This window comes from Ranitomeya variabilis, chromosome 2 (assembly GCF_051348905.1).
Source record: "Ranitomeya variabilis isolate aRanVar5 chromosome 2, aRanVar5.hap1, whole genome shotgun sequence".
NCBI classification, from domain to species: Eukaryota; Metazoa; Chordata; class Amphibia; order Anura; family Dendrobatidae; genus Ranitomeya; species Ranitomeya variabilis.
Window position 1 is genome coordinate 974754747 of NC_135233.1, and position 26537 is coordinate 974781283.

The following is a 26537-nucleotide window of genomic DNA, read 5'->3' on the forward strand; positions in this document are numbered from 1 at the left end:
CCAACTGCTTCACAGAAGTTTATACTGTAGAGCCATGAAAATAAAAAAAATCATATTTTTTCCACAAAAATGATTTTTTCACACCCAAATTTTTACTTTCACAAGGGTAACAGGAGAAATTGGACCTCAAAATTTATTGTGCAATTTATGCTGAGTAGGCTGATACCCCATATGTGGGGGTAAACCACTGTATGGGCACATGGCAGAGCTCGGAAGGGAAGGAGCGCCGTTTTGGAATGCAGACTTTGATAGAATGGTCTGCGGGCGTTATGTTGCATTTGCAGAGCCCCTGATGTGCCTAAACAGTGGAAACCCCCCACAAATGACACCATTTTGGAAACTAGACCCCTTAAGGAACTTATCTAGATTTGATGTGAGCACTTTAAACCCCCAGGTGCTTCACGGAAGTTTATAACGTAGAGCCGTGAAAATAAAAAATCCTTTTTTTCCCCCTCAAAAATGATATTTTAGCCTGCAATTTTTTATTTTCTCAAGGGTAACAGGAGACATTGGACCCCAAAATCTGTTGATCAGTTTGTCCTGAGTATTCTGATACTCCATATGTGTTGGGGTGGCACTGTTTGGGCACCCATCAGGGCTCGGAAGGGAAGGAGCGCTGCTTGGAATGCAGACTTTGATGGGATGGTCTGCGGGTGTCATGTTGCATTTGCAGAGCTCCTGATGTACCTAAACAGTAGAAACCCCCCTCAATTGACCCCATTTTGGAAACTAGACCCCCCAAAGAGATTATCTAGATGTGTGGTGAGCACTATGAACCCCCAACTGCTTCACAGAAGTTTATAATGTAGAGCCATGAAAATAAAAAAAATCATATTTTTTCCACAAAAATGATTTTTTCACACCCAAATTTTTACTTTCACAAGGGTAACAGGAGAAATTGGACCTCAAAATTTATTGTGCAATTTATGCTGAGTAGGCTGATACCCCATATGTGGGGGTAAACCACTGTATGGGCACATGGCAGAGCTCGGAAGGGAAGGAGCGCCGTTTTGGAATGCAGACTTTGATAGAATGGTCTGCGGGCGTTATGTTGCATTTGCAGAGCCCCCGATGTACCTAACCAGTAGAAACACCCCACAAGTGACCTCATTTTGGAAACTAGACCCCCAAGGAACTTATCTAGATGTGTTGTAAGAACTTTGAATGCCCAAGTGCTTCACAGAAGTTTATAATGCAGAGTCGTGAAAATAAAAAAAAAATATTTTTTCCACAAAAAAGATTTTTTAGCCCCCTAATTTTTATTTTCACAAGGGTAACAAGAGAAATTGGACCCCAAAAGTTGTTGTCCAATTTGTCCTGAGTACACTGATACCCCATGTGTTGGGGGCACCACTGTTTGGGTGCATGGCTGAGCTCAGAAGGGAAGGAGTGCTGTTTTGGAATGCAGACTTTGATAGAATGGTCTGCGGGCATTATGTTGCATTTGCTGAACCCCTGATGTACTTAAACAGTAGAATCTCCCCACAAGTGACCCCATTTTGGAAACTAGACCCCCCAAGAAACTTATCTAGATGTGTGGTGAAAACTTTGAATGCCCAAGTGCTTCACAAAAGTTTATAATGCAGTCGTGAAAATAAAAAATATTTTTTTTGCCACAAAAAAGATTTTTAGCCATCAAGTTTTTATTTTGACAAGGGTATCAGGATAAATTGGACCCCAAAAGTTGTTGTTCAATTTATCCCGAGTACGCTGATGCCCCATATGTGGGGGTAAACCACTGTTTGGGCGCAAGGCAGGGCTCAGAAGGGAGGGAGCACCATTTGACTTTTTGAGCGCAAAATTGGCTAAGGCATTTAGAGACCCCCCTGATGTACCTAAACAGTGGAAACCTGCCAATTCTAACTCCAACCTTAACCCCAACACACCCCTAACCCTAATCCCAACCCGATCCATAATCCTAATCACAACCCTTACCCCCAAAACATCCCTAACCCTAATCCCGAAGGTAACCATAACCCTAATCAAAACCCTAAACCCAACACACCCCTAATCCTAATCTCAACCCTAACCTCAAAACCTAACCCTAATCCCAATACACCCCTATCCCAAAACCCAACCCTAACCTTAACCCTAATCCCAAACCTAGCCCTAATCCCAAATGTAAGCCTAATGTTAACCCTAATCCCAACTCTAACCCTAACTTTTGCCCCAACCCTAGCCCTAACCCTAAATTTAGCCCAAACCATAACTTTAGCCCTAAACCTAGCCCCAACCCTAACCCTAACTTTAGCCCCAACCCTAGCCCTAACCCTAGCTCTAACCCTAATCCTAGCTCTAACCCTAACCCTAGCCCTAACCCTAACCCAAGCCCTAACCCTAGCCCTAACCCTAAGGCTATGTGCACACGTTGTCGATTTTGCTGCGGATCCGCAGCGTTTTAGCAGCTGCGGGTCCGCAACTGTTTCCCATGAGTTTACAGTACAATGTAAACCTATGGGAAACATAAAAAGCTCTGCCCATGCTGCGGAAAAAAACACACGGAAATGCAGCGGTTTACATTCCGCAGCATGTCAATTCTTTCTGCGGATTCTGCAGCGATTTTACACCTGCTCCATAATAGAAAACCGCAGGTGTAAAACCGCAGGGGAATCCGCACAAAAACCGCGGTACATCCACGATAAATCCGCAGGAAAAACGCAGCGTTTTGGCCCTGCGGATTTATCAAATCTGCTGCAGAAAAATCCGCAGAGAACCATTCTACGTGTGCACATATCCTAACCCTACCCCTAACCCTAAGGCTGTGTGCACACATAGCAGATTTTTTGCGTTTTTTTCGCGTTTTTTGCTATAAAAATGCTATAAAACAGCAAAAAAACGCTCACATTAAGCATCCTATTTAATAGAATGCAATCTGCATTTTTTGTGCACATGCTGCATTTTTTTCCTGAGCGGAATCGCATTCCAGAAAAAAACGCAGCATGTTCATTAAATTTGTGGAATCGCGGGGATTCCGCACACCTAGGAATGCATTGATCTGCTTACTTCCCGCATGGGGCTATGGCCACCATTCAGGAAGTAAGCAGATCATGTGCGGTTGGTAACCAGGGTGGAGGAGAGGAGACTCTCCTCCACAGACTGGGCACCATATAATTGTTTAAAAAAAAATAATGAAAATAAAAAATCATGGCATACTCACCCTCTGATGGCCCCGGAGTCCTCCCGCCTCTCAGCGGTGCACGTGGCCACTTCCGTTCCTATAGATGGTGTGTGTGAAGGACCTGCGATGACGTCGCGGTCACATGACAACTATGACATCGCGGTCACGTGACCGCGTCATCATCGAACGTCCTGCACACACACCATCTATAGGAACGGAAGTCGCTGAGGAGATCGGCTGTTTGCGGAAGGTGAGTATAACCATGTTTTTTTTTTTTATTATTTTTAACATTCTATCTTTTACTATTGATGCTGCATAGGCTGCATCAATAGTAAAAAGTTGATCACACTTGTCAAACACTATGTTTGACAAGTGTGACCAACCTGTCAATCAGTTTTCCAAGCGATGCTACAGATCGCTTGGAAAACGCTAGCATTCTGCAAGCTAATTATGCTTGGAAAATGCTAGTTTTCTGTGGGAATATACATGCCAATTCCGCATGCGATATACCCGCGGCAGGAGTTGCAGAATTGCCGTGGAAATTTCCGCGGCAATTCTGCAACGTGTGCACTTAGCCTATCCCTACCCCTAACCCTACCCCTACCCCTAACCCTAACCCTAATTGGAAAATAGAAATTCATACATTTTTTTATTTTATTATTTTTTCCTTACTAAGGGGGTGATAAAGGGGGAGGTTATTTACTATTTTTTTTATTTTGATCACTGTGATAGGATCTCACAGTGACCAAAATAAAACAAGTGGAAGAATCTTCCTCTGCCGGCCGGCAGATCATGGCGGGCGCACTGCGCATGCGCCCACCATTTTTTTACCGGAGCAAGAAGCCGGCGGCCAGCAGAAGAAGCAGGAGGACCCAGGGACACCGGTAAGTATAACAGGGTCCCCGAATCCCCCTATTTCTCTGTCCTCTGATGTGCGATCACATCAAAGGACAGAGAATGACATTGCTTTTTTTTTTTGCGGTCGCCGGTAAACAGTTAATTACCGGCGATTGCAAAACAGGGGTCGGTAAAATCCGACCCCGATAATGTTCTTTGGGGTCTCGGCTACCCCCGGCAGCCGAGACCCCAAAGATCTTCCGGGTGCCGGGTGGCGGGCGCACTGCGCATGCACCCGCCATTTTTTTTTCCCAGAGGAAGATGGCGGCGCCCATCGGGAGCCACGAGGAGCACCAGGGGAGATGGGTAAGTATCGGGGGGCGATCGGGGACCCCATTTCTCTGTCCTCCGATGTGCGATCACATCGGAGGACAGAGAAATTAAATGGCAAATCGCGGGTTTTTTTGTTGCGACCACCGGTAAACGGTTAATTACCGGCTATTGCAACTCGGGGGTCGGTAAAAACCGCCTGAATCATGTTCTCTGGGGTCTCGGCTACCCCCTACAACCGAGACCCCAGAGAAAATCCGACTCTGGGGGGCGCTATTCACGTTTCCACAGCGCCGTTAATTAACGGCGCTGTGGTTTAAGTACCCTTAACTGCCGACGTTAAAAGGCGTATCGGCGGTCGTTAAGGGGTTAATGCATTATACTCATTTATACAAGTCTATGGGTATGTGAAAACTCAGACAGCGCACTGAGGCATCTTTTATGTCCTACTTCTGTCTATTCTTCATTCCTTGATTAGAGAAGCTTTGAAATCCCCATCAAATTTTTTTGCATGTGAGAAAAAGTAAAAAAAAACAGTCATGGTAAAAACTGATATGCTGAGTTGCTGACCAAACATTGATGAAAATCTGATCCAAACCACTAGTCAAAATTGTTTAATGTTTTATATATGCAAAATAATTGTGAAACCTGCCTAAAAATATTATATTCCAAACTTGCAAAGCTGAAATTAGTAAGAAATATAAATCATATTCTTAAATGACGTATGATAAACATTTAAAAATGTGTCTGTTCCATTCTGTTGCTCCAGCAGGGATAATACACTACATGCATTGAGACTGTGTAATAGATTGCCTGCAAATGTGTATATGATTCAGCACCATGGACAAGGTGCAGCAAAGACATAATATAGTAAAATGGCCAATTCTAGCTTTTCGGTTGTTTGAGATGAAAATCTAAATGACACAGTCCAAAATAACGGTAGGCTTATTATACTAACTTGGGCTTTTACTAAGCCTCCTCACCCCCTACTCTCATACAGCAATCAAGGAATGTCCTGATAAAATAATGAGCTGTTAACTGGTTCATGCAGCTGTATATGAACACCCGATCCTTACACTATGGCTGGTCCGAAAAACGAAAGCAATTGTTACCATCCACCTCTCGTGTCTCCCTTTTTCCTCATAGATTGTAAGCTTGCGAGCAGGGCCCTCATTCCTCCTGGTATCTGTTTTGATCTGTGATTATTGTTATGCTGTAATGTCTATTGTCTGTACAAGTCCCCTCTATAATGTAAAGCGCTGCCGAATATGTTGGCGCTATAGAAATAAAATTATTATTATTATGAGCTACAGACACCAAATTAAGTGGTATAATATTCAAAGATTCATATCGGCAGTTAGCATGCAACTAATCGTGGCAACCTAGCATGATTAGCGGCACAACAAGACTCTTATTAAGGCATGTCACTGAGGTTAGGCCACAGCATATTAAGGGTAAGATGTGCAGCAGGAGGTCCTGAGTGTAATGTCACCTTCCGGAACCCCTCACATTGTATTATGTTTCCCATTATACACACCATATAGTAAAATGTCCCCCTCTCTAGCCCCTATACAGTGCAATGTGACCCTGTGTAGCCTCCATATAGTATAATATCCCACATTTTATGATTATGTCCCCCATTGTGGCCCTAATACATTATCATGTCCAACATTCTATCTACCAAATAATTCCAAAGCTCCCTTTTTTGGTGCGGTTCACGTTTATTTAAAATAATATATATTCCTCTTACACTCAATTGATGAGCAGCTCCTTCATCCTTCATTGTTCAGCACATGCAGTGCATTTCATTGCCATGTTTGTGCCGCCTGGTTATATCCAGCTGCTGGCCTCTGATTGGCCAGTGTTATGTATAGGTATTGCGAGATGGGCAGTCAGTCTCTCTCTACCTCTCTGCACATCAGTACCTTACAACTGGATGTGCTTCCAAGGAGGCACATCTAACTGAAAACAGCTCTGACACTAGCAGACCCATTGCACCCCAGGCCCACGATAATAACACCATTGTTTGAGTTGCTGCAACTGGCCCACCACCTAGCTTGTCAGTATCATTTCAGTCTGCCAGGGGAACAGCAACATTTTTCCACACCCTTTGTTATGGCTCAGAATACAATGTGATACAAGATTCTAATGTTTCCTCACAGAAGGACTGGTCCTGCAATATAAGGCTATATTGATAAATCTGTGTGAATTTTACCACCCTTGAAAAACGGACTGTATTTTTTTTCACTCAGATGTTATCCTTGTTGCATCTAGAATCAGACTGGGGTGTCTGGGACCCACAGGAGGAATTGACCCTAAGGGCTCACCCCTACAGCTATATGCAAATACCTGTTATCCCCATTATAATGGAGCATTGACTCTAAAACACAGGAGGCAGCTGCACATCTACTATGCACATACCATAACTGGAATTATGGTAGTTTACATTAAAGTTGTTCTCTGGTGAATACAAGTTATCACCAATCAGCAGGTTAAGTAGATGATAACTTATTGATTGGTGGAAACTGCATGGCTCTGAAGAACGGGGAACTTTTATCCTTGACAGTACACTTTTATCACCATTTTAAATATTTTTCCTAATCCAATTTTTTTGTGATGTTTCAGCACTAAATAGTCTAAGTTGTTGAAGTAAAGTGAGAAATATAGAGGCATCGATTAAATTTATGGAATCAAATAGCTAAAATTTGGCATGTGAGAATGTATTTACTCCTTTTGTTATGAAGCCCCTAAAAGATTTCTGGTGCAAGAAGTTATCTTCTTAAGTCACAGGATTAGTGAAAGGAAGTCCATGTGTGTGTAATCTAAGTGTCACATGGTCTGTCAGTATATACACACCTGTTCTGAAAGGCCTCATAAGCTGCAACACCATTAAGCAAGAGGCACCACTAACCAACCACCACCATGAAGAACAAATATATTTCTAAACAAGTGGGTTATAAAAAAAAAAAAAGAAGTATCTGATGATCCCCCGGAGCACCATCAATCCATTACCATCAAATGGAAAGAAAATAGTACCGCAACAAACCTATTAAGAGAGGACCACCCAAAACTCTGAGCCCGAGTTCCCAAACAGACTGGAGTATCTGTCCATAGGACCACAATAAGCTGAAATTAGTAGGGAACATAAATCATATTCTTAAATGACGTATGATAAACATTTAATAATGTGTCTGTTCCATTCTGTTGCTCCAGCAGAGATATTGCACTACGTGCATTGGGACTGTGTAATAGATTGCCTGCCTTTAATTATATGATTCAGCACCATGGACAAGGTGCAGAGAAGACGTAATATAGTAACATCGCCAATTCTAGCTTTTCTGTTGCTTGAGATGAAAATCTAAATGACACAGTCCAAATTAACGGGAGGCTTATTATACTAACCGTCTTGGGCATTTAATAAGCCTCCTCACCCTCTACTCTCATATAGCAATCAATGAATGTCTTCATAAAATAATGAGCTACAGACACCAAATTAAGTGATATAATATTCAAAGATTCATATCGACAGTTAGCATGCAACTAATGGGGTGGCAACCTAGCATGATTAGCGGCACAACAAGACTCTTATTAAGGCATGTCACCGAGGGTAGGCCACAGCATATTAAGGGTAAGATGTGTTGTGGATTCTGTTTGTGGGCTCCCTCTGGTGGTTACTGCTGGTACTGGGTGACTTTGGTGGGTTGCGGCCTTTGGTTTCCACCTGTCCATCAGAGGCTGGGTGTTTCCTATTTTACCTGGCCTTTCTGTCATTCCCTTGCCGGCTATCAATGTATTCAGATGTGCTCTGTTTGGTTCCTGCCTACCTGCTCCCAGATCTTTCAGGATAAGCTAAGTGCTGATTTTCAGTTGTTTGGTTTTTTGTCCAGCTTGCTTATTATGTCTCTATGCTAGCTGGTAGCTCTAGTGGACTGAGGTTCTCCCCATGTGCCATGAGTTGGCACATGGGTTCTTGTAATCTCAGGATGGTTTTTTTGATTAGGGTTTTTTGCTGACCGCTCAGTCCCCTTTTGTATCGTTCTGCTTTCTAGTTTACAGCGGGCCTCTATTTGCTAAAACTATATATATCATCTCTATGTGTGTGCCTTCCTCTCATTTCACCGTCAATACATGTGAGGGGGCAACTATATCTTTTGGATTCATTCCTCTGGAGGCAAGTGAGGTCTTTATTTTCTCTGCAGTACTAGTTAGCTCTTAGGCTGGTGCGTGGCGTCTAGAACCAACGTAGGCACGCTCCCTGGCTATCTCTAGTTGCGTTTGTCAGGCGTAGGGCAGCGGTCAGCCCAGGTTCCATCACCCTAGAGCTCGTCCGTTATCTATTTGTACTTTGCTTGTCCTGTGCTATCCCTAGCCATTGGGGATTCATGACAAAGATGTGCAGCAGGAGGTCCGGAGTGTAACGTCACCTTCAGGAACCCTTCACATTGTATTATGTAAGTATATCACATGTATATGTCATATATGACATTGGGTCCAAGGGCTTAGGGGCTTTCTTCCCTCTGCCTGCTTGCTAAATGCTACGATTACAGCATTTAGGGGGTTAAAGTGCCAGGAGCGGTTCTGACACCGCTCCTGGCACTGAGATCGCTCAAGCACAGCCTATGTGCGCACAAAATCGACTGAACGTACTCAGTAAATCTAAGGTCAGTATGTACCATCTGACAATGATGTACTGAGTACGTCCAAGGTCGAAAAGTAGTTAAGGTTTCATGCCTAAGAATTTTTCTCAGTGTCCAAGAACCGCATCAACCAACATTGTGACAGGCCAAATACAATATTATATTGGTGTAATAAAGATATAATTTGACACAATGACACGATACTGTATATGAGTAGTGCTAACAATTTATAGATACACAAGGCCACATTCTCCATATGCCAGGTTTGGCATTGTGTGGAATATGCAGTTGGACATTGTATATCTCACATCTGGTCAAGCATCTGTTGGTAAAGCAATTTTCTCGCCTTCTGAACCTGTGAAAGCTGCTAGTAAATATTCCTAGTAAATAAGTAAATATGAGCAAAGACCTGATCTTCTAAAGCTGCTGTAAGAAATGGCTATATACATAACATAGTAACATAGTTAGTAAGGCCGAAAAAAGACATTTGTCTATCCAGTTCAGCCTATATTCCATCATAATAAATCCCCAGATCTACGTCCTTCTACAGAATCTAATAATTGTATGATACAATATTGTTCTGCTCCAGGAAGACATCCAGGCCTCTCTTGAACCCCTCGACTGAGTTCGCTATCACCACCTCCTCAGGCAAGGAATTCCAGATTCTCACTGCCCTAACAGTAAAGAATCCTCTTCTATGTTGGTGGAAAAACCTTCTCTCCTCCAGATGAAGAGAATGCCCCCTGGTGCCCGTCACCTTCCTTGGTATAAACAGATCCTCAGCGAGATATTTGTATTGTCCCCTTATATACTTATACATGGTTATTAGATCGCCCCTCAGTCGTCTTTTTTCTAGACTAAATAATCCTAATTTCGCTAATCTATCTGGGTATTGTAGTTCTCCCATCCCCTTTATTAATTTTGTTGCCCTCCTTTGTACTCTCTCTAGTTCCATTATGTCCTTCCTGAACACCGGTGCCCAAAACTGGACACGGTACTCCATGTGCGGTCTAACTAGGGATTTGTACAGAGGCAGTATAATGCTCTCATCATGTGTATCCAGACCTCTTTTAATGCACCCCATGATCCTGTTTGCCTTGGCAGCTGCTGCCTGGCACTGGCTGCTCCAGGTAAGTTTATCGTTAACTAGGATCCCCAAGTCCTTCTCCCTGTCAGATTTACCCAGTGGTTTCCCATTCAGTGTGTAATGGTGATATTGATTCCTTCTTCCCATGTGTATAACCTTACATTTATCATTGTTAAACCTCATCTGCCACCTTTCAGCCCAGGTTTCCAACTTATCCAGATCCATCTGTAGCAGAATACTATCTTCTCTTGTATTAACTGCTTTACATAGTTTTGTATCATCTGCAAATATCAATATTTTACTGTGTAAACCTTCTACCAGATCATTAATGAATATGTTGAAGAGAACAGGTCCCAATACCGACCCCTGCGGTACCCCACTGGTCACAGCGACCCAGTTAGAGACTATACCATTTATAACCACCCTCTGCTTTCTATCACTAAGCCAGTTACTAACCCATTTACACACATTTTCCCCCAGACCAAGCATTCTCATTTTGTGTACCAACCTCTTGTGCGGCACGGTATCAAACGCTTTGGAAAAATCGAGATATACCACATCCAGTGACTCACCGTGGTCTAGCCAATAGCTTACCTCTTCATAAAAACTGATTAGATTGGTTTCACAGGAGCGATTTCTCATAAACCCATGCTGATATGGAGTTAAACAGTTATTCTCATTGAGATAATCCAGAATAACATCCTTCAGAATCCCTTCAAATATTTTACCAACAGTAGAGGTTAGACTTACTGGCCTATAATTTCCAGGTTCACTTTTAGAGCCCTTTTTGAATATTGGCACCACGTTTGCTATGCGCCAGTCCTGCGGAACAGACCCCGTCGCTATAGAGTCCCTAAAAATAAGAAATAATGGTTTATCTATTACATTACTTAGTTCTCTTAGTACTCGTGGGTGTATGCCATCCGGACCCAGAGATTTATCTATTTTAATCTTATTTAGCCAGTTTTGCACCTCTTCTTGGGTTAGATTGGTGACCCTTAATATAGGGTTTTCATTGTTTCTTGGGATTTCACCTAGCATTTCATTTTCCACCGTGAATACCGTGGAGAAGAAGGTGTTTAATGTGTTAGCCTTTTCCTCGTCATCTACAACCATTCTTTCCTCACTATTTTTTAAGGGGCCTACATTTTCAGTTTTTATTCTTTTACTATTGATATAGTTGAAGAACAGTTTGGGATTAGTTTTACTCTCCTTAGCAATGTGCTTCTCTGTTTCCTTTTTGGCAGCTTTAATTAGTTTTTTAGATAAAGTATTTTTCTCCCTATAGTTTTTTAGAGCTTCAATGGTGCCATCCTGCTTTAGTAGTGCAAATGCTTTCTTTTTTACTGTTAATTGCCTGTCTTACTTCTTTGTTTAGCCACATTGGGTTTTTCCTATTTCTAGTCCTTTTATTCCCACAAGGTATAAACCGCTTACAGTGCCTATTTAGGATGTTCTTAAACATTTTCCATTTATTATCTGTATTCTTATTTCTGAGGATATTGTCCCAGTCTACCAGATTAAGGGCATCTCTAAGCTGGTCAAACTTTGCCTTCCTAAAGTTCAGTGTTTTTGTGACTCCCTGACAAGTCCCCCTAGTGAAAAACAGGTGAAACTGTACAATATTGTGGTCGCTATTTCCTAGATGCCCGACCACCTGCAGATTTGTTATTCTGTCAGGTCTATTAGATAGAATTAGGTCTAAAAGTGCTGCTCCTCTGGTTGGATTCTGCACCAATTGTGAAAGATAATTTTTCTTGGTTATTAGCAGAAACCTGTTGCCTTTATGGGTTTCACAGGTTTCTGTTTCTGTTCAATATCGCAGCTTCACATGACTATTGTGTATGGCTACATGCATACGTTGATTAAAGTCCTGTGGATTTTTACAGACTGATTTTGGTAAATCCGCAGGTAAACCGCACTGCGGATTACCTGTGGAATTACCGCGGATTTACAGCAATTTTTTTGCAGATTTTGTGCGGATTCCACCTGCGGTTTTACAACTGCGGATTCCTATTATGGAGCAGGTGTAAACCGCTGCAGAATCCGCACAAAGAATTGACATGCTGCGGAATAAACAATGCTGCGTTTCCGCGCGTTTTTTTTCCGCAGCATGTGCACTGCGGATTTTGTTTTCCATAGGTTTACATGGTACTGTAAACTCAGGGAAAACAGCTGTGAATCCGCAGCATCAAAACCACTGCGGATCCGCAGCAAAATCCGCAACGTGTGCACATACCCTATCTCTGAAACCCAACATTATAATGCTTTTTTAGCCACCAAAGAATCAATTATCCTAACACTCTGCGAATTGTACATGGTATAATGCCAGACTCCCTTTAAAACAGAGCTAAGGTCTATTGTTACATCATATTTGCTAAGATATCAATATAATGTAAGTTGTAATGTAATCTAAAAAATAACGATTACACGGCAAATAATCAAGTTTGCAACTCAAGTAAACATAAAAATACAACAAAGGGTTTTTTTTATTTATTATCAATTAAATTTGACACTGTAGTTCTTGTTTCATTAGATTTTTTGGTTATAGAAAACCCTAGCAAAACAAACTACAGTCAAAAATGAATGACTACATAATATTCTATTAAACTAGAGAAATGTTAAATATTTCATTTTAATCTTCTGCATCTTTTTGTAAGATTAGCTATGTGGTGGAGACGAGTGCCAGATTATCAGATATTGTGGATGATGACTCGTTGGAATACTGGAACTTGCATAGCAGTAGGATTTATACTAGAAGAACAAATACTGTATCTAAGTAAAAGTAAAAATATCACACTGTCTTAAGTAACAGCTCTTAAAAACTAAGAACACCTTTGACATCGAAAATATTATTTTGTCACCTTTAGTTAATAACATGGCACTTACAGTTGTTCCAGTCTGCAATTTTCTGTACTTAGTTGCTTTTTAGATACCTTTGATGCAGTTTATAGTTTTATCCCAGTTTGAGATTTTTCCCTTGTGGGAGTGTTCCTCCCCAGAACATAGGCTGGATGTGAGGTCTGTGAGAACCTTGGCTCCTGTGGTCTTTATAAGCAAATATTTAATTACAGCTTTAACAATATACGTTTTTCCTCTTCAGGCATTTTCCTCTTTTTCTATAAACTGTTTTGTGCGTCCTCCCTAATATACGTTCTCCTACCTCCATTCTGTGGACATCTGTATAAACCCCTCCTTCATTGGCTTACACAGTCAGGAGAGGGTCCTAGTGCAAGAACAATATATGAGCCCTTTGCAGCCCAATGGGTTATCAAAACGCACAATTCCACATGCTTTGGAGGTAGAAATGGCCCCCTTACCTCTTGTGCCCCTCTTGTGCTGCATCGGTAGTATCAGTGAAATGTCCATCCCTGCCCCATTTCTCTCTCTTCAGCTATATTTCTCACTGAGAGATGGCAAGGTGGCATCAGAACTAGAAGCTGATGTTCTGATAATTTATAACCTTTGCAGACCACTCGAGTAGATACATGACTTACAGACATTCTGAAAGCAGCAAAATTGTAGTACATTTTTGATAAAGAACATTTAAAAAGTTGCTTAACTTTGCATTTACGGAGTAAATAAATAATAAAAAATCAACGTGTAAATATATGTAGGTATGCATAGTATTTAAATGGGTTTTCTGCTTCTCTTTTGAAGCTTAACCTTGTCTGTAATGGCCTATATTCATCCTACCAATTATCTCTGTTGTCTCATGTTCAGAACAGTAAAGAATGGAGCCTGAAAGTCAAAAGTTCAAAACATTGTTACCCTTTTAGTCATCAACGTGCACTATTTAGAAAATTGTTTATTCACAGCTGCTAAGGGGCAAGACATAAAATGGCGACAACCCATTAAATATTAAATTAATGAGTTCGCATCAACACAAGACAAGTCAAAGCTTCACTGGTGTGAAAGGCTGACATGGTAGATGCATTATGTATCCTGTAATAACACAGATTCTGGAATCAGGATCATAAACTAAATCATTCTTCTCTATAGATAATGCTTTTATCACAATGATATGACTACTTGGTTGCTTTAATCACCAAAATCTCCTATAATCAACTCACAGGACTGTAATATATTCTGAGATAATGTGGACATTTATCTTTTTCACAAGTAGAGTTTGCCATTTTTGTAGATAAAAACAATCAGAGTGTATTCTTACAGTAATATGCAAAGAAAGTTTGATGTTGACTGAAAGGTTATGCATAAAAGAGATATTATAATTTTCTTATTTACTAGATTTGTCATAATGACAGCATCCATTTATAATAAGAAAGTTCCGGTAATGCCATAAATACTACTTAAAGACAGGCAGATGTTTGCATTAATGTGGCACGGCAGAATAAAATACCTGTCAACTCCAGTTAATATAATACAAGTGATAAATTGAGTACAACCTATTATTTATATCAATTAAAAATAAAGATCTAAATCTTTAATGTTTGCAGCCCAAGATACTTAGTTAACATAGCAAGTGTTAGGGGTCGAGTTCCCACCTCTGCACAGGGGGAGTCTCGGGCCATCCCCGCTGCGGTCTCCCATTCTTCTCCTGCCGCAGTGGAGCCTGCTCAGCAGTACGTCGGTCCCAGTGTCTTGCTCAGTCCCACTCTGTACAAAGAGGTACTGCTGCTTCTCCTGCTTCGGCTATTGAAGTCAGTGCTGGGCAGCGGCGAGCAGACACTTCTGGGACTAAGTCCTGCTCTTCTCGTTCTGAGCATGCCCTGAGTGAGATCTCTCAGTGGAGATCGAGGGTCACATGGTCAGATGCTGCAGCTAAGTCCATTGGTCCTTTCAGGAAGGTCCTGTAGGTGCTAGGACTAAATCCTGCTTGGCACACACTGAGCATGCCCAGGGCAAGATCTCTCAGTGGAGATTTAGGGTCACATGCTCAGGTATGGCACCTTCTCATTGGTCCTTCTGGGAAGGTCTTTTACTTGCTGCAGCTATATAAGGCTCGCATGGCCGCACGGCCATGCGCTAGTATTGCTTTCATTTATGTACTTTGCGCCAGTGTGGTCTTGTATGTGTGTGTTCAGGGACCCGGCTGAAATAAGCTCCTAGAATGCTGGCACCTCCGGTGAGGAGTTCGTATGCTTGTGTGTTCAGGGACCTGGCCGAAATAAGCCCCTAGAATGCTGGCACCTCTGGCGAGGAGTTTCGTGTGCGTGCAAGACCACTGACTGCTCTTGTTAGACAGTTAGCCTGTGCCTCTGTGGAGTCTAACAGGGCGCAGCGCTTTGTGTTCACGGCTGCTTTGTGAAGTAACAGAGTTAGCTCACACTGCTATTAGTTCCGCTATTTACTGGCAGCAGGTTCTCCTGCACGGTGGACCCCAGGCTGCGAACGCATCTACCCTAATAAAATATAAACTTTCATTAGGTGCGTTCCGCTAGCCCAGTCATAACATAATACTAGCGCCAGGGTCTGGCTAGTAAATGGCGGACATACAGCAATCGTTGCGGTATATCCAGCAGCTGGAGGGTAGGTTGGCGGCTCTCGAGAGCTCAACCTCAGCTGTGGATATTTCCGCAGTTGCTGTACAGGCTGCTAGCATGGCTGCAGCAACTTTGTCCACTGCCACCCCTGTTCCGACATTTTCGCGCCTCCCGCTCCCAGAAAAATTTTCTGGAGAAAGCAGATCTTGTAGGGGATTCGTGAGTCAGTGCTCTATTCACCTTGAGCTTCTGGCTGCACGTTTTCCCACAGAGCGGGCTAAGGTGGGATTTATTGTGTCCCTCTTGTCGGACAGGGCGTTGGAATGGGCTACGCCGCTGTGGGAGCGTGGCGATCATGTGGTGCAGAGTGCTCCGTTGTTTCTGAGCACCCTGAAACAGGTCTTTCTAGGACCTCGAGTCACCAATGATATGGCGCTCCAACTGTTGGCATTAACTCAGGGTGAGTCCTTGGTCAGCCAATTCGCCATTTGTTTCCGAACTTTAGCCTCAGAGCTAGAGTGGTCGGATAAAGCCCTTATCCCCATATTTTGGAGGGGGCTGGCTGATCACGTTAAGGATGCTCTGGCCACTAGGGAGATTCCAGCCACACTGGAGGAGTTAATAACTGTCTCTACCCGCATTGACCTCCGTTTTAATGAGCGGAGGTTTGAGCGAGTCCAGTGTAGGCAGAGGTTTCGGCTGGCTCCCACCTTCGCCAGACCTCTGGAATCTCCGGTCATGGTTCCTGAGTCACATGAGGCCAGGGAGGTGTGACAAGCGGGTTCTAAGTCCCGGACCGCTTGGGCTTCCAAGGTTCGTCATGTTTGCCAGCAGTCTGGACATCTTGCCACCAGATGTTCTCAGCGGTCGAGGAGACGTCAGCCTCTAGTGGTAGTCGGGGCAGGTACACTAGATACAGCGACGTTTGCCTCAAAATTGTCCTTTAAGGGGACAATTAACATTGGCTCATCTTCCCACTCAGTTGAGCTCTGCGTGGATTATGGGGCAGAGGGCAATTTCATGTCTTCCGCCTTTTCCCAACGTCACGCAATACCCCTGGTTATGCTAGCACAGCCAGTTACGGTACGAGTGGTGAATGGGTCGACACTACCTTCACAGATAACTCACCAGACCATTCCTTTTACTCTGTCCATGTCGCCATCCCATCAGGAGATAATATCTCTGCTTGTCATACCTGAGGGTATCGATGAGGTCCTGTTGGGGATACCTTGGTTACGGTACCACTCTCCACATATCGAGTGGTCTTCTGGCAGAATTTTGGGATGGGGTGAGTCTTGTGAGGGTAGGTGTCAAAGGGAGTGCGTTCAGGTTGCTACTACTGAGGTACCCGCAGATCTATCCTCTCTCCCCAAGCAATACTGGTCTCATGCGGACGTGTTCTCCAAAAAGGCGGCGGAGATCCTTCCGTCTCACCGCCCCTATGACTGTCCTATTGACCTCTTGCCTGGTGCTGAACCTCCCCGGGGTCAAGTTTATCCATTATCTCTCCTGGAGATGGAGGCAATGCCTCAGTACATCCAAGAAAATCTGGCAAGAGGGTTCATCAGGATGTCAGTGTCACCTGCTGGGGCTGGGTTCTTCTTTGTTCAGAAGAAGAATGGGGAACTGCGTCCATGTATTGACTACAGGGGTCTTAACGCCATCACCGTTAAGAACAAATACCCATTACCCCTGATATCTGAGCTTTTTGATAGGCTACGGGGAGCAAGGGTATTTACAAAATTAGATCTGCGGGGTGCTTACAATCTGATTCGCATCCGTGAGGGGGACGAATGGAAGACGGCTTTTAACACCAGGGATGGGCACTATGAGTATCTGGTGATGCCTTTCGGGCTCTGTAATGCCCCAGCCGTTTTCCAAGACTTTGTGAATGATATCTTCCGGGATATGCTCACCACCTCGGTCGTAGTCTATCTGGATGATATTCTCATCTACTCTCCAGATATCGACTCCCATCGGAGAGATGTTCGCAAAGTCTTTGACCTCTTACGGGCAAACTCCCTCTACGCCAAATTGGAGAAGTGTGTGTTTGAGCAGGAGTCCTTGCCATTCCTAGGTTATATCATCTCTGCCCAGGGTTTGGCTATGGATCCTGCCAAGCTACAGGCTGTGATGGACTGGCAGGAACCTCATTCTCTTAAAGCGGTGCAGCGCTTTATGGGGTTCATTAACTACTATCGACAGTTCATTCCACACTTCTCAACGTTGGTAGCTCCCTTGGTTGCCCTTACCAAGAAGGGAGCAAATCCCAAATCGTGGTCTGTGGAGGTCTCCGAGGCCTTTAATTCCATAAAGTCACATTTTGCTAGCGCTCCCATCCTACATCGCCCTGATGTAGACAAACCCTTTATCATGGAGGTGGATGCCTCATCTGTTGGTGCAGCAGCAGTCCTCTTCCAAAAGGATGCTCAAGGTCGGAAGCATCCTTGCTTCTTCTTTTCAAAGACCTTTTCACCAGCAGAGAGGAATTATTCAATCGGGGACAGGGAGTTGCTGGCCATGAAATTGGCCTTCTCGGAGTGGAGACATCTCTTGGAGGGAGCTCGTTTTCCTTTCCAAGTCTTCACAGACCATAAAAATCTGGTGTACCTACAGACAGCCCAGCGGTTAAATTCTCGCCATGCTAGGTGGTCCTTGTTCTTCTCCCGGTTCCATTTCACCCTCCATTTTCTATCTGGGGAGAAGAACGTTCGTGCCGACGCTCTCTCTCGCTCCGTGGTGTCATCAGTGGAGGAGGAAGAGGAGCCTCGGCTTATTGTCCCCACTGAGAGCCTGAGAACCGTAGCCCCGGTTTCGCTAGAGTCTGTGCCTCCGGGCAAGACTTTTGTACCACCCAATTTGCGACCGGAGGTTCTCTCGTGGGCTCATTCGTCCAGGGTGGGTGGACATTTTGGGACAAAAAGGACATCTGAGCTGTTGGCAAGGATGTATTGGTGGCCACATATGGCCCATGATGTCAGGGATTATATTCTGGCGTGTGTCTCCTGCGCCAAAAATAAGTCTCCTCGACAACGGCCAGCTGGGTTACTCTATCCATTGCCGGTGGCAGACAGGCCCTGGGAGATGGTCGGGATGGACTTTGTGGTGGGTTTGCCCAAGTCTCGGGGCTGTACCATCATTTGGGTTATCACCGATCACTTCTCCAAAATGGTGCATTTGGTGCCGCTTCCGCGGTTACCTACGGCACGGGCCTTGGCAGCGTTGTTCATAAAGCACATCTTTCGCCTACACGGTATGCCAGACAAGATTGTCAGTGACCGGGGTCCCCAGTTTGCGTCTCGGTTCTGGAGAGAGCTTTGTCGTCTTCTCAGCATTGAGTTAAATCTCTCCTCCGCATATATCATCCCGAGACGAATGGATTGGTAGAGAGGGCCAATCAGACCTTGGTCACATATCTGCGACATTTTGTTTCAGCCAGACAGGATGACTGGGCATCCTTGTTACCGTGGGCAGAGTTTGCGCTGAACAATCCAGTTGCCGACTCCACTGGACAAACTCCATTCCTCCTCAACTATGGTCAGCATCCGCGGGTACCTGTGCCTATGCCCGTATCTTCTGCCGACTCCAGGGTGGCAGACTGGGCTGTGGAAGCATGGGATATTTGGGACCGCACTCAGGATGCCATTCAGGCCTCTAAGGAGAGAATGAGGTCCTCTGCCGATGCACATCGGCACCCCGCTCCGACCTTTGCTCCTGGCGACTTAGTGTGGCTCTCCGCCCGTAACATCAGGCTGCGAGTGGAGTCCGCTAAGTTTGCACCTCGCTACTTGGGTCCTTTTAAGGTCCTCGAACAGGTTAATCCTGTGGTCTATCGTTTGGCCCTTCCGCCACGCCTGGGTATCACCGACACCTTTCATGTGTCCCTCTTGAAACCCGTATACATGTCCCGGTTTTCCGAGTCATCTGCTGGGACATCAGGTTCGTCTTCGGACGATTACGAGGTGAACGCTATTTTGGGGTGCAAGGTGGTACGTGGCAAAAAATTTTATTTGGTGGATTGGAAGGGTCATGGCCCTGAGGACAGGACCTGGGAGTCTGTTGAGCACAATCGGGCTCCGCAGCTCATTGCTGCCTTCGAGCGTGGCGAGGCCCAAGGAGGGGGGCCCTAGGAGGGGGGGTAATGTTAGGGGTCGAGTTCCTGCCTCTGCACAGGGGGAGTCTCGGGCCATCTCCGCTGCGGTCTCCCATTCTTCTCCTGCCGCAGTGGAGCCTGCTCAGCGGAGACGTCGGTCCCAGTGTCTTGCTCAGTCCCACTCTGTACAAAGAGTTACTGCTGCTTCTCCTGCTTCGGCTATTGAAGTCAGTGCTGGGCAGCGGCGAGCAGACACTTCTGGGACTAAGTCCTGCTCTTCTCGTTCTGAGCATGCCCTGAGTGAGATCTCTCAGTGGAGATCGAGGGTCACATGGTCAGATGCTGCAGCTAAGTCCATTGGTCCTTTCAGGAAGGTCATGTAGGTGCTAGGACTAAATCCTGCTTGGCACACACTGAGCATGCCCAGGGCAAGATCTCTCAGTGGAGATTTAGGGTCACATGCTCAGGTATGGCACCTTCTCATTGGTCCTTCTGGGAAGGTTTTTTACTTGCTGCAGCTATATAAGGCTCGCATGGCCGCACGGCCATGCGCTAGTATTGCTTTCTTTTATGTACTTTGCGCCAGTGTGGTCTTGTATGTGTGTGTTCAGGGACCCGGCTGAAATAAGCCCCTAGAATGCTGGCACCTCCGGCGAGGAGTTCGTATGCTTGTGTGTTCAGGGACCTGGCCGAAATAAGCCCCTAGAATGCTGGCACCTCTGGCGAGGAGTTTCGTGTGCGTGCAAGACCACTGACTGCTCTTGTTAGACAGTTAGCCTGTGCCTCTGTGGAGTCTAACAGGGCGCAGCGCGTTGTGTTCACGGCTGCTCTGTGAAGTAACAGAGTTAGCTCACACTGCTATTAGTTCCGCTATTTACTGGCAGCAGGTTCTCCTGCACGGTGGACCCCGGGCTGCGAACGCATCTACCCTAATAAAATATAAACTTTTAGGTGCGTTCCGCTAGCCCAGTCATAACAGCTAGTAGACACTTGACACATGAACATAGGTAATAGACACTTGATACATGAACATAGCTAGTAGACACCTAACATATGAACATAGCTAGCAGACACTTGACACATGAACATAGCTAGTAGACACCTGACACAGGAACATAGCTAGTAGACACCCGACACATGAACATAGCTAGTAGACATGTGACATATGAACATAGCTAGTAGACACCTGACACATGAACATAGCTAGTAGACACCCGACACATGAACATAGCTAGTAGACACTTGACACAGGTACATAGCTAGTAGACACCCGACACATGAACATAGCTAGCAGACACTTGACACAGGTACATAGCTAGTAGACACCCGACACATGAACATAGCTAGTAGACACTTGACACAGGTACATAGCTAGTAGACACCCGACACATGAACATAGCTAGTAGACACTTGACACAGGTACATAGCTAGTAGACACCCGACACATGAACATAGCTAGCAGACACTTGACACATGAACATAGCTAGTAGACACCCGACACATGAACATAGCTAGTAGATACTCGACACATGAACATAGCTAGTAGACATGCGACATATGAACATAGCTAGTAGACACCTGGCACATGAACATAGCTAGTAGACACCTGACACAGGAACATAGCTAGTAGACACACGACACATGAACATAGCTAGTAGACACTTGACACATGAACATAGCTAGTAATCACCTGACACAGGAACATAGCTAGTAGACACCCGACACATGAACATAGCTAGTAGACACTTGACACATGAACATAGCTAGTGGACACCTGACACATGAACATAGCTAGTAGACACCTAACACATGAACATAGCTAGCAGACACTTGACACATGAACATAGCTAGTAGACACGTGACATATGAACATAGCTAGTAGACACTTGACACAGAAACATAGCTAGTAGACACCCGACACATGAACATAGCTAGTAGACACTTGACACGGGAACATAGCTAGTAGACACCCGACACATGAACATAGCTAGTAGATACCCGACACATGAACATAGCTAGTAGACATGCGACATATGAACATAGCTAGTAGACACCTGGCACATGAACATAGCTAGTAGACACCTGACATAGGAACATAGCTAGTAGACACACGACACATGAACATAGCTAGTAGACACTTGACACATGAACATAGCTAGTAATCACCTGACACAGGAACATAGCTAGTAGACACCCGACACATGAACATAGCTAGTAGACACTTGACACATGAACATAGCTAGTGGACACCTGACACATGAACATAGCTAGTAGACACCTAACACATGAACATAGCTAGCAGACACTTGACACATGAACATAGCTAGTAGACACGTGACATATGAACATAGCTAGTAGACACCCGACACAGGAACATAGCTAGTAGACACCCGACACATGAACATAGCTAGTAGACACCTGTCGCATGAACATAGCTAGTGGACACCTGACACAGGAACATAGCTAGTAGACAGTACACCCGACACATGAACAGAGCTAGTAGACACCTGACACAGGAACATAGCTAGTAGACACTTGACACATGAACATAGCTAGTAGACACCTGACACAGGAACATAGCTAGTGGACACTTTCAACTTACAGCATACCAGTGATCATCCAGCCTAGATATACATTGGTTAGGGAACAAGCATGGTGGCTCAGTGGTTAGCAATGAAGTCTTGCAGTACTGGGGTCTTGGGTTCAAATCTCACCAAGGACAAAATCTGCAAGGAGTTTGCATGTTCTCCCTGTGTTTCCTCCCACGAGCTAATGCCATACTCATAGGGAATATAGATTGTGAGTACCAACAGGGACAGTGCCGATAATGTATGTAAAGCGCTGTGGAATTAATGGTGCCACAAAAGTTAGTAAAATAAACAAATGATGGGGAGATTTAATTGTTGGAAATTCTGTTTAGACTTTTTGGGACATCCTCACCGAATACATTGCATATCCATACTTTACAAATCTTAGTATGTCTGTGCAGTTCAATATTAATACTAGTAAAGAAAATATTTAATATAAAATGTTGGTTAAAGATCAGACAAATACAAGTTCAACTATGTTAAGGGTTCACCCGGTAAAGTGAATTCTCTAAGCAGTACTGGCCATATCAAGGACTGCAAACAAACGTGGTGCAGATAACACAGATCAAACAGAGCTAGGTCTCCAAAAATAAATAGGAACTGTAGTTATATAGGAAACTGGTATCTTTCAGCAAGGTTGCAGGTATCAAAGGGCTTCAAACTGGTATCTTCTAGCAAGACCGCCATTAATAATGTTTATAACAGAAAAGTTAATGTAGTCTGGTAACTTTCATAAAGAAAATAGTTAATAGCAGCAATATATATAAACTGGGACCTGTAGTGAGGAAATGGTTAGCCACACAATAGTAGTGTCCTTCTGGAGATGCAAGTCATCCTACTGCATACAGATGATTTTGCAGGACTTAGTTTAAACCTTGCACCATGGATAAGGAGCTTAAAGTTGCTTTTTGAGAACAAAAATAGTAGAAAAAAAATGATCTGGCTTTTCTATATTGAATCCTACAATCTGTGATATCTTAGATTTTTTCAGATCTCTTTCAACTACCTGCTACTTTTCTTGTGGTTTGTTATTATTTATTTGCTGAACATCCTGCCAGCTCTCCCTCTGAGCCATTATATTACATTTCCCATGAGACAGAGCTGTCCATCAGCTCACACCATCCACCCACTCCACCTACAAAGCACCATCTAGAGACTCCTATACAGTCTCAAGATGGATAAATCACTGCATACATAGTTCCTCATTCCTAATATTCCTTAAATTTTACTTGGCAGTTGACTCGGTTGAAGGGTGAGTACAGTGCGGTTTGTGATTTCATAACAAACTGCAGCTAGGGGAGAAACTTAATTGAAAGAGATCAATGCCTTTGAAGGACTATGATCTGCTTGGACCAATTGCAGAGACTAAAGGCCCCATCTCACATAGCGATTTACCAACGATCACGACCAGCGATACGACCTGGCCGTGATCGTTGGTAAGTAGTGTTGAGCGATACCGTCCGATACTTGAAAGTATCGGTATCGGAAAGTATCGGCCGATACCGGCAAAGTATCGGATCCAATCCGATACCGATACCGATACCAATACAAGTCAATGGGACTCATGTATCGGACGGTATTCCTGATGGTTCCCAGGGTCTGAAGGAGAGGAAACTCTCCTTCAGGCCCTGGGAACCATATTAATGTGTAAAAGAAAGAATTAAAATAAAAAATATTGCTATACTCACCTCTCCGACGCAGCCTGCACCTTACCGAAGGAAGCGGCAGCGTTCTTTGTTTAAAATTCGCGCTTTTCTTTCCTTTACTGAAGTCCCGGCTTGTGATTGGTCGCGTGCCGACCATGTGGCCGGGACGCAACCAATCACAGCAAGCCGTGACGTAATTTCAGGTCCTTCAGGATTTTAAAATTACGTTTCGGCGTTGTGATTGGTTGCGTCGCAGTCACATGGGCAACGCAACCAATCACAGCAAGCCGTGACGTAATTTCAGGTCCTTAAGGATTTTAAAATTACGTCCCGGCTTTGTGATTGGTTGCGTCGCAGTCACATGGGAGATGCAACCAATCACAAGCCGTGACGTCACGGGAGGCTGGACACGCGCGCATTTTAAAATGGGCGCGTGTCCAGCCTCCCGTGACGTCCCGGCTTGTGATTGGTTGCGTCGCGGTCAACCAATCACAAGCCGGGAGGCTGGACACGCGCGCATTTTAAAATTTTAAAATTTTAAAATGCGCGCGTGTCCAGCCTCCCGGCTTGTGATTGGTTGACCGCGACGCAACCAATCACAAGCCGGGACGTCACGGGAGGCTGGACACGCGCCCATTTTAAAATGCGCGCGTGTCCAGCCTCCCGTGACGTCACGGCTTGTGATTGGTTGCGTCTCCCATGTGACTGCGACGCAACCAATCACAAAGCCGGGACGTAATTTTAAAATCCTTAAGGACCTGAAATTACGTCACGGCTTGCTGTGATTGGTTGCGTTGCCCATGTGACTGCGACGCAACCAATCACAACGCCGGAACGTAATTTTAAAATCCTGAAGGACCTGAAATTACGTCACGGCTTGCTGTGATTGGTTGCGTCCCGGCCACATGGTCGGCACGCAACCAATCACAAGCCGGGACTTCAGTAAAGGAAAGAAAAGCGCGAATTTTAAACAAAGAACGCTGCCGCTTCCCTCGGTAAGGTGCAGGCTGCGTCGGAGAGGTGAGTATAGCAATATTTTTTATTTTAATTCTTTCTTTTACACATTTTTACATTAATGTTGTTTCGATACCGATACCCGATACCACAAAAATATCGGATCTCGGTATCGGAATTCCGATACAGCAAGTATCGGCCGATACCCGATACTTGCAGTATCGGAATGCTCAACACTATTGGTAAGTCGTTGTGTGGTCGCTGGGGAGCTGTCACACAGACAGCTCTCTCCAGCGACCAACGATCAGGGGAACGACTTCGGCATCGTTGAAACTGTCTTCAACGATGCCGAAGTCCCCCTGCAGCACCCGGGTAACCAGGGTAAACATCGGGTTACTAAGCGCAGGGCCGCGCTTAGTAACCCAATGTTTACCCTGGTTACCAAAAAAACCAAACAGTACATACTCGCCTTTCGGTGTCCGTCAGGTCCCTTGCCATCTGCTTCCTGCTCTGACTGAGCCGCCGTACAGTGAGAGCAGAGCGCAGCGGTGACGTCACTGCTGTGCTGCGCTCTCACTGTACGGCGGCACTCAGAGCAGGAAGCGGACGGCAAGGGACCTGACGGACATCAGATGGTGAGTATGTAGTGTTTGGGTTTTTTTACATTTACGCTGGTAACCAGGGTGTAAACATCGGGTTACTAAGCGCGGCCCTGCGCTTAGTAACCCGATGTTTACCCTGGTTACCAGTGAAGACATCGCTGGATCGGTGTCACACACACCGATTCAGCGATGTCAGCGGGACCTCAACGACCAAAAAAAGGTCCAGGCCATTCCGACACGACCAGCGATCTCACAGCAGGGGCCTGATCGCTGGTACGTGTCACACATAGCGAGATCGCTACTGAGGTCGCTGTTGCGTCACAAAACTAGTGACTCAGCAGCAATCTCGCTAGCGATCTCACTATGTGAGACGGGGCCTTAAGAACAGCTGTAATCTTTTGGGAAATCTGACAGTGAGCTTTAAATTTCCCTGCACTGTCACCACTGTAGGGAAACACTTCTCATCTACAGATACCTGTAGGATACATGCACATTAAGCATGTGTTGAGCACAAATACTATTAGATTGATACCTGCCCATTGTGCATAAGGTATCTGCAGATGGGATTTCTCAGAGCCGCTCAGATCTCAATGTGGAGGTGAGTTGTGCCAGAAAAATCCTGTAAGAATTTGGGGATAATCTAATTAAGCTACTTCTACAAAGACACGCACCATCGTGAATTTTTACTGGTTTCCTCGTCTCTAAGTGGCATATTATTTATTGTACTTTCTACATTGACTTTATTCAAGGAAACTTAATAAAGCCAGTCTTCGCCTCAGTTGTTCAGATTAAAGACTCTAAAAATAAAAAAGACATTCAGTTTCCCTTTTATAACTCTCTTTATTCCTGGCAGGTGGTGAAATTACAAAGCCTAAATTTGCCCAATATTTTCGTGGCAGCATTGCCGGGCTAACTCTGCGCGCTGGAAAGATAGAAAGTCGGAAAGTGATCTCCTGCTTACAAGCCTGTAAAGAAGGACTAGATATCAATTCACTGGACAACCTTGGACAGGGTGTAAAGGTAAAGAAAAAGATTAAAATGAATGCTTCAGAATTGTGACTTGAGCAAACTGGACCCAGAGACTGTGTTTCAGAACTACATACTTGTGCCCTTATGCGATTTTATTCTTGGAACCAAATTATTAGCACTAGATACACCCGCTCTGTGGAATATTGATGTGGTTTTCAGAAATTTGCATTCT

The 26537-nt window shown here is 44.6% G+C and overlaps 1 protein-coding gene across 1 annotated transcript in view; it reads left to right on the forward strand.

Moving 5' to 3' along the window:
• CLSTN2 (calsyntenin 2) overlaps positions 1 to 26537 on the forward strand; it is a 1535903-nt gene that overhangs the window by 1406553 nt on the left and 102813 nt on the right. Inside the window, exon 10 of the mRNA XM_077290847.1 lies at positions 26190 to 26356. Within this exon, the coding sequence (XP_077146962.1) occupies positions 26190 to 26356 (167 nt within the window). The remainder of the gene's footprint in view (positions 1 to 26189; positions 26357 to 26537) is intronic.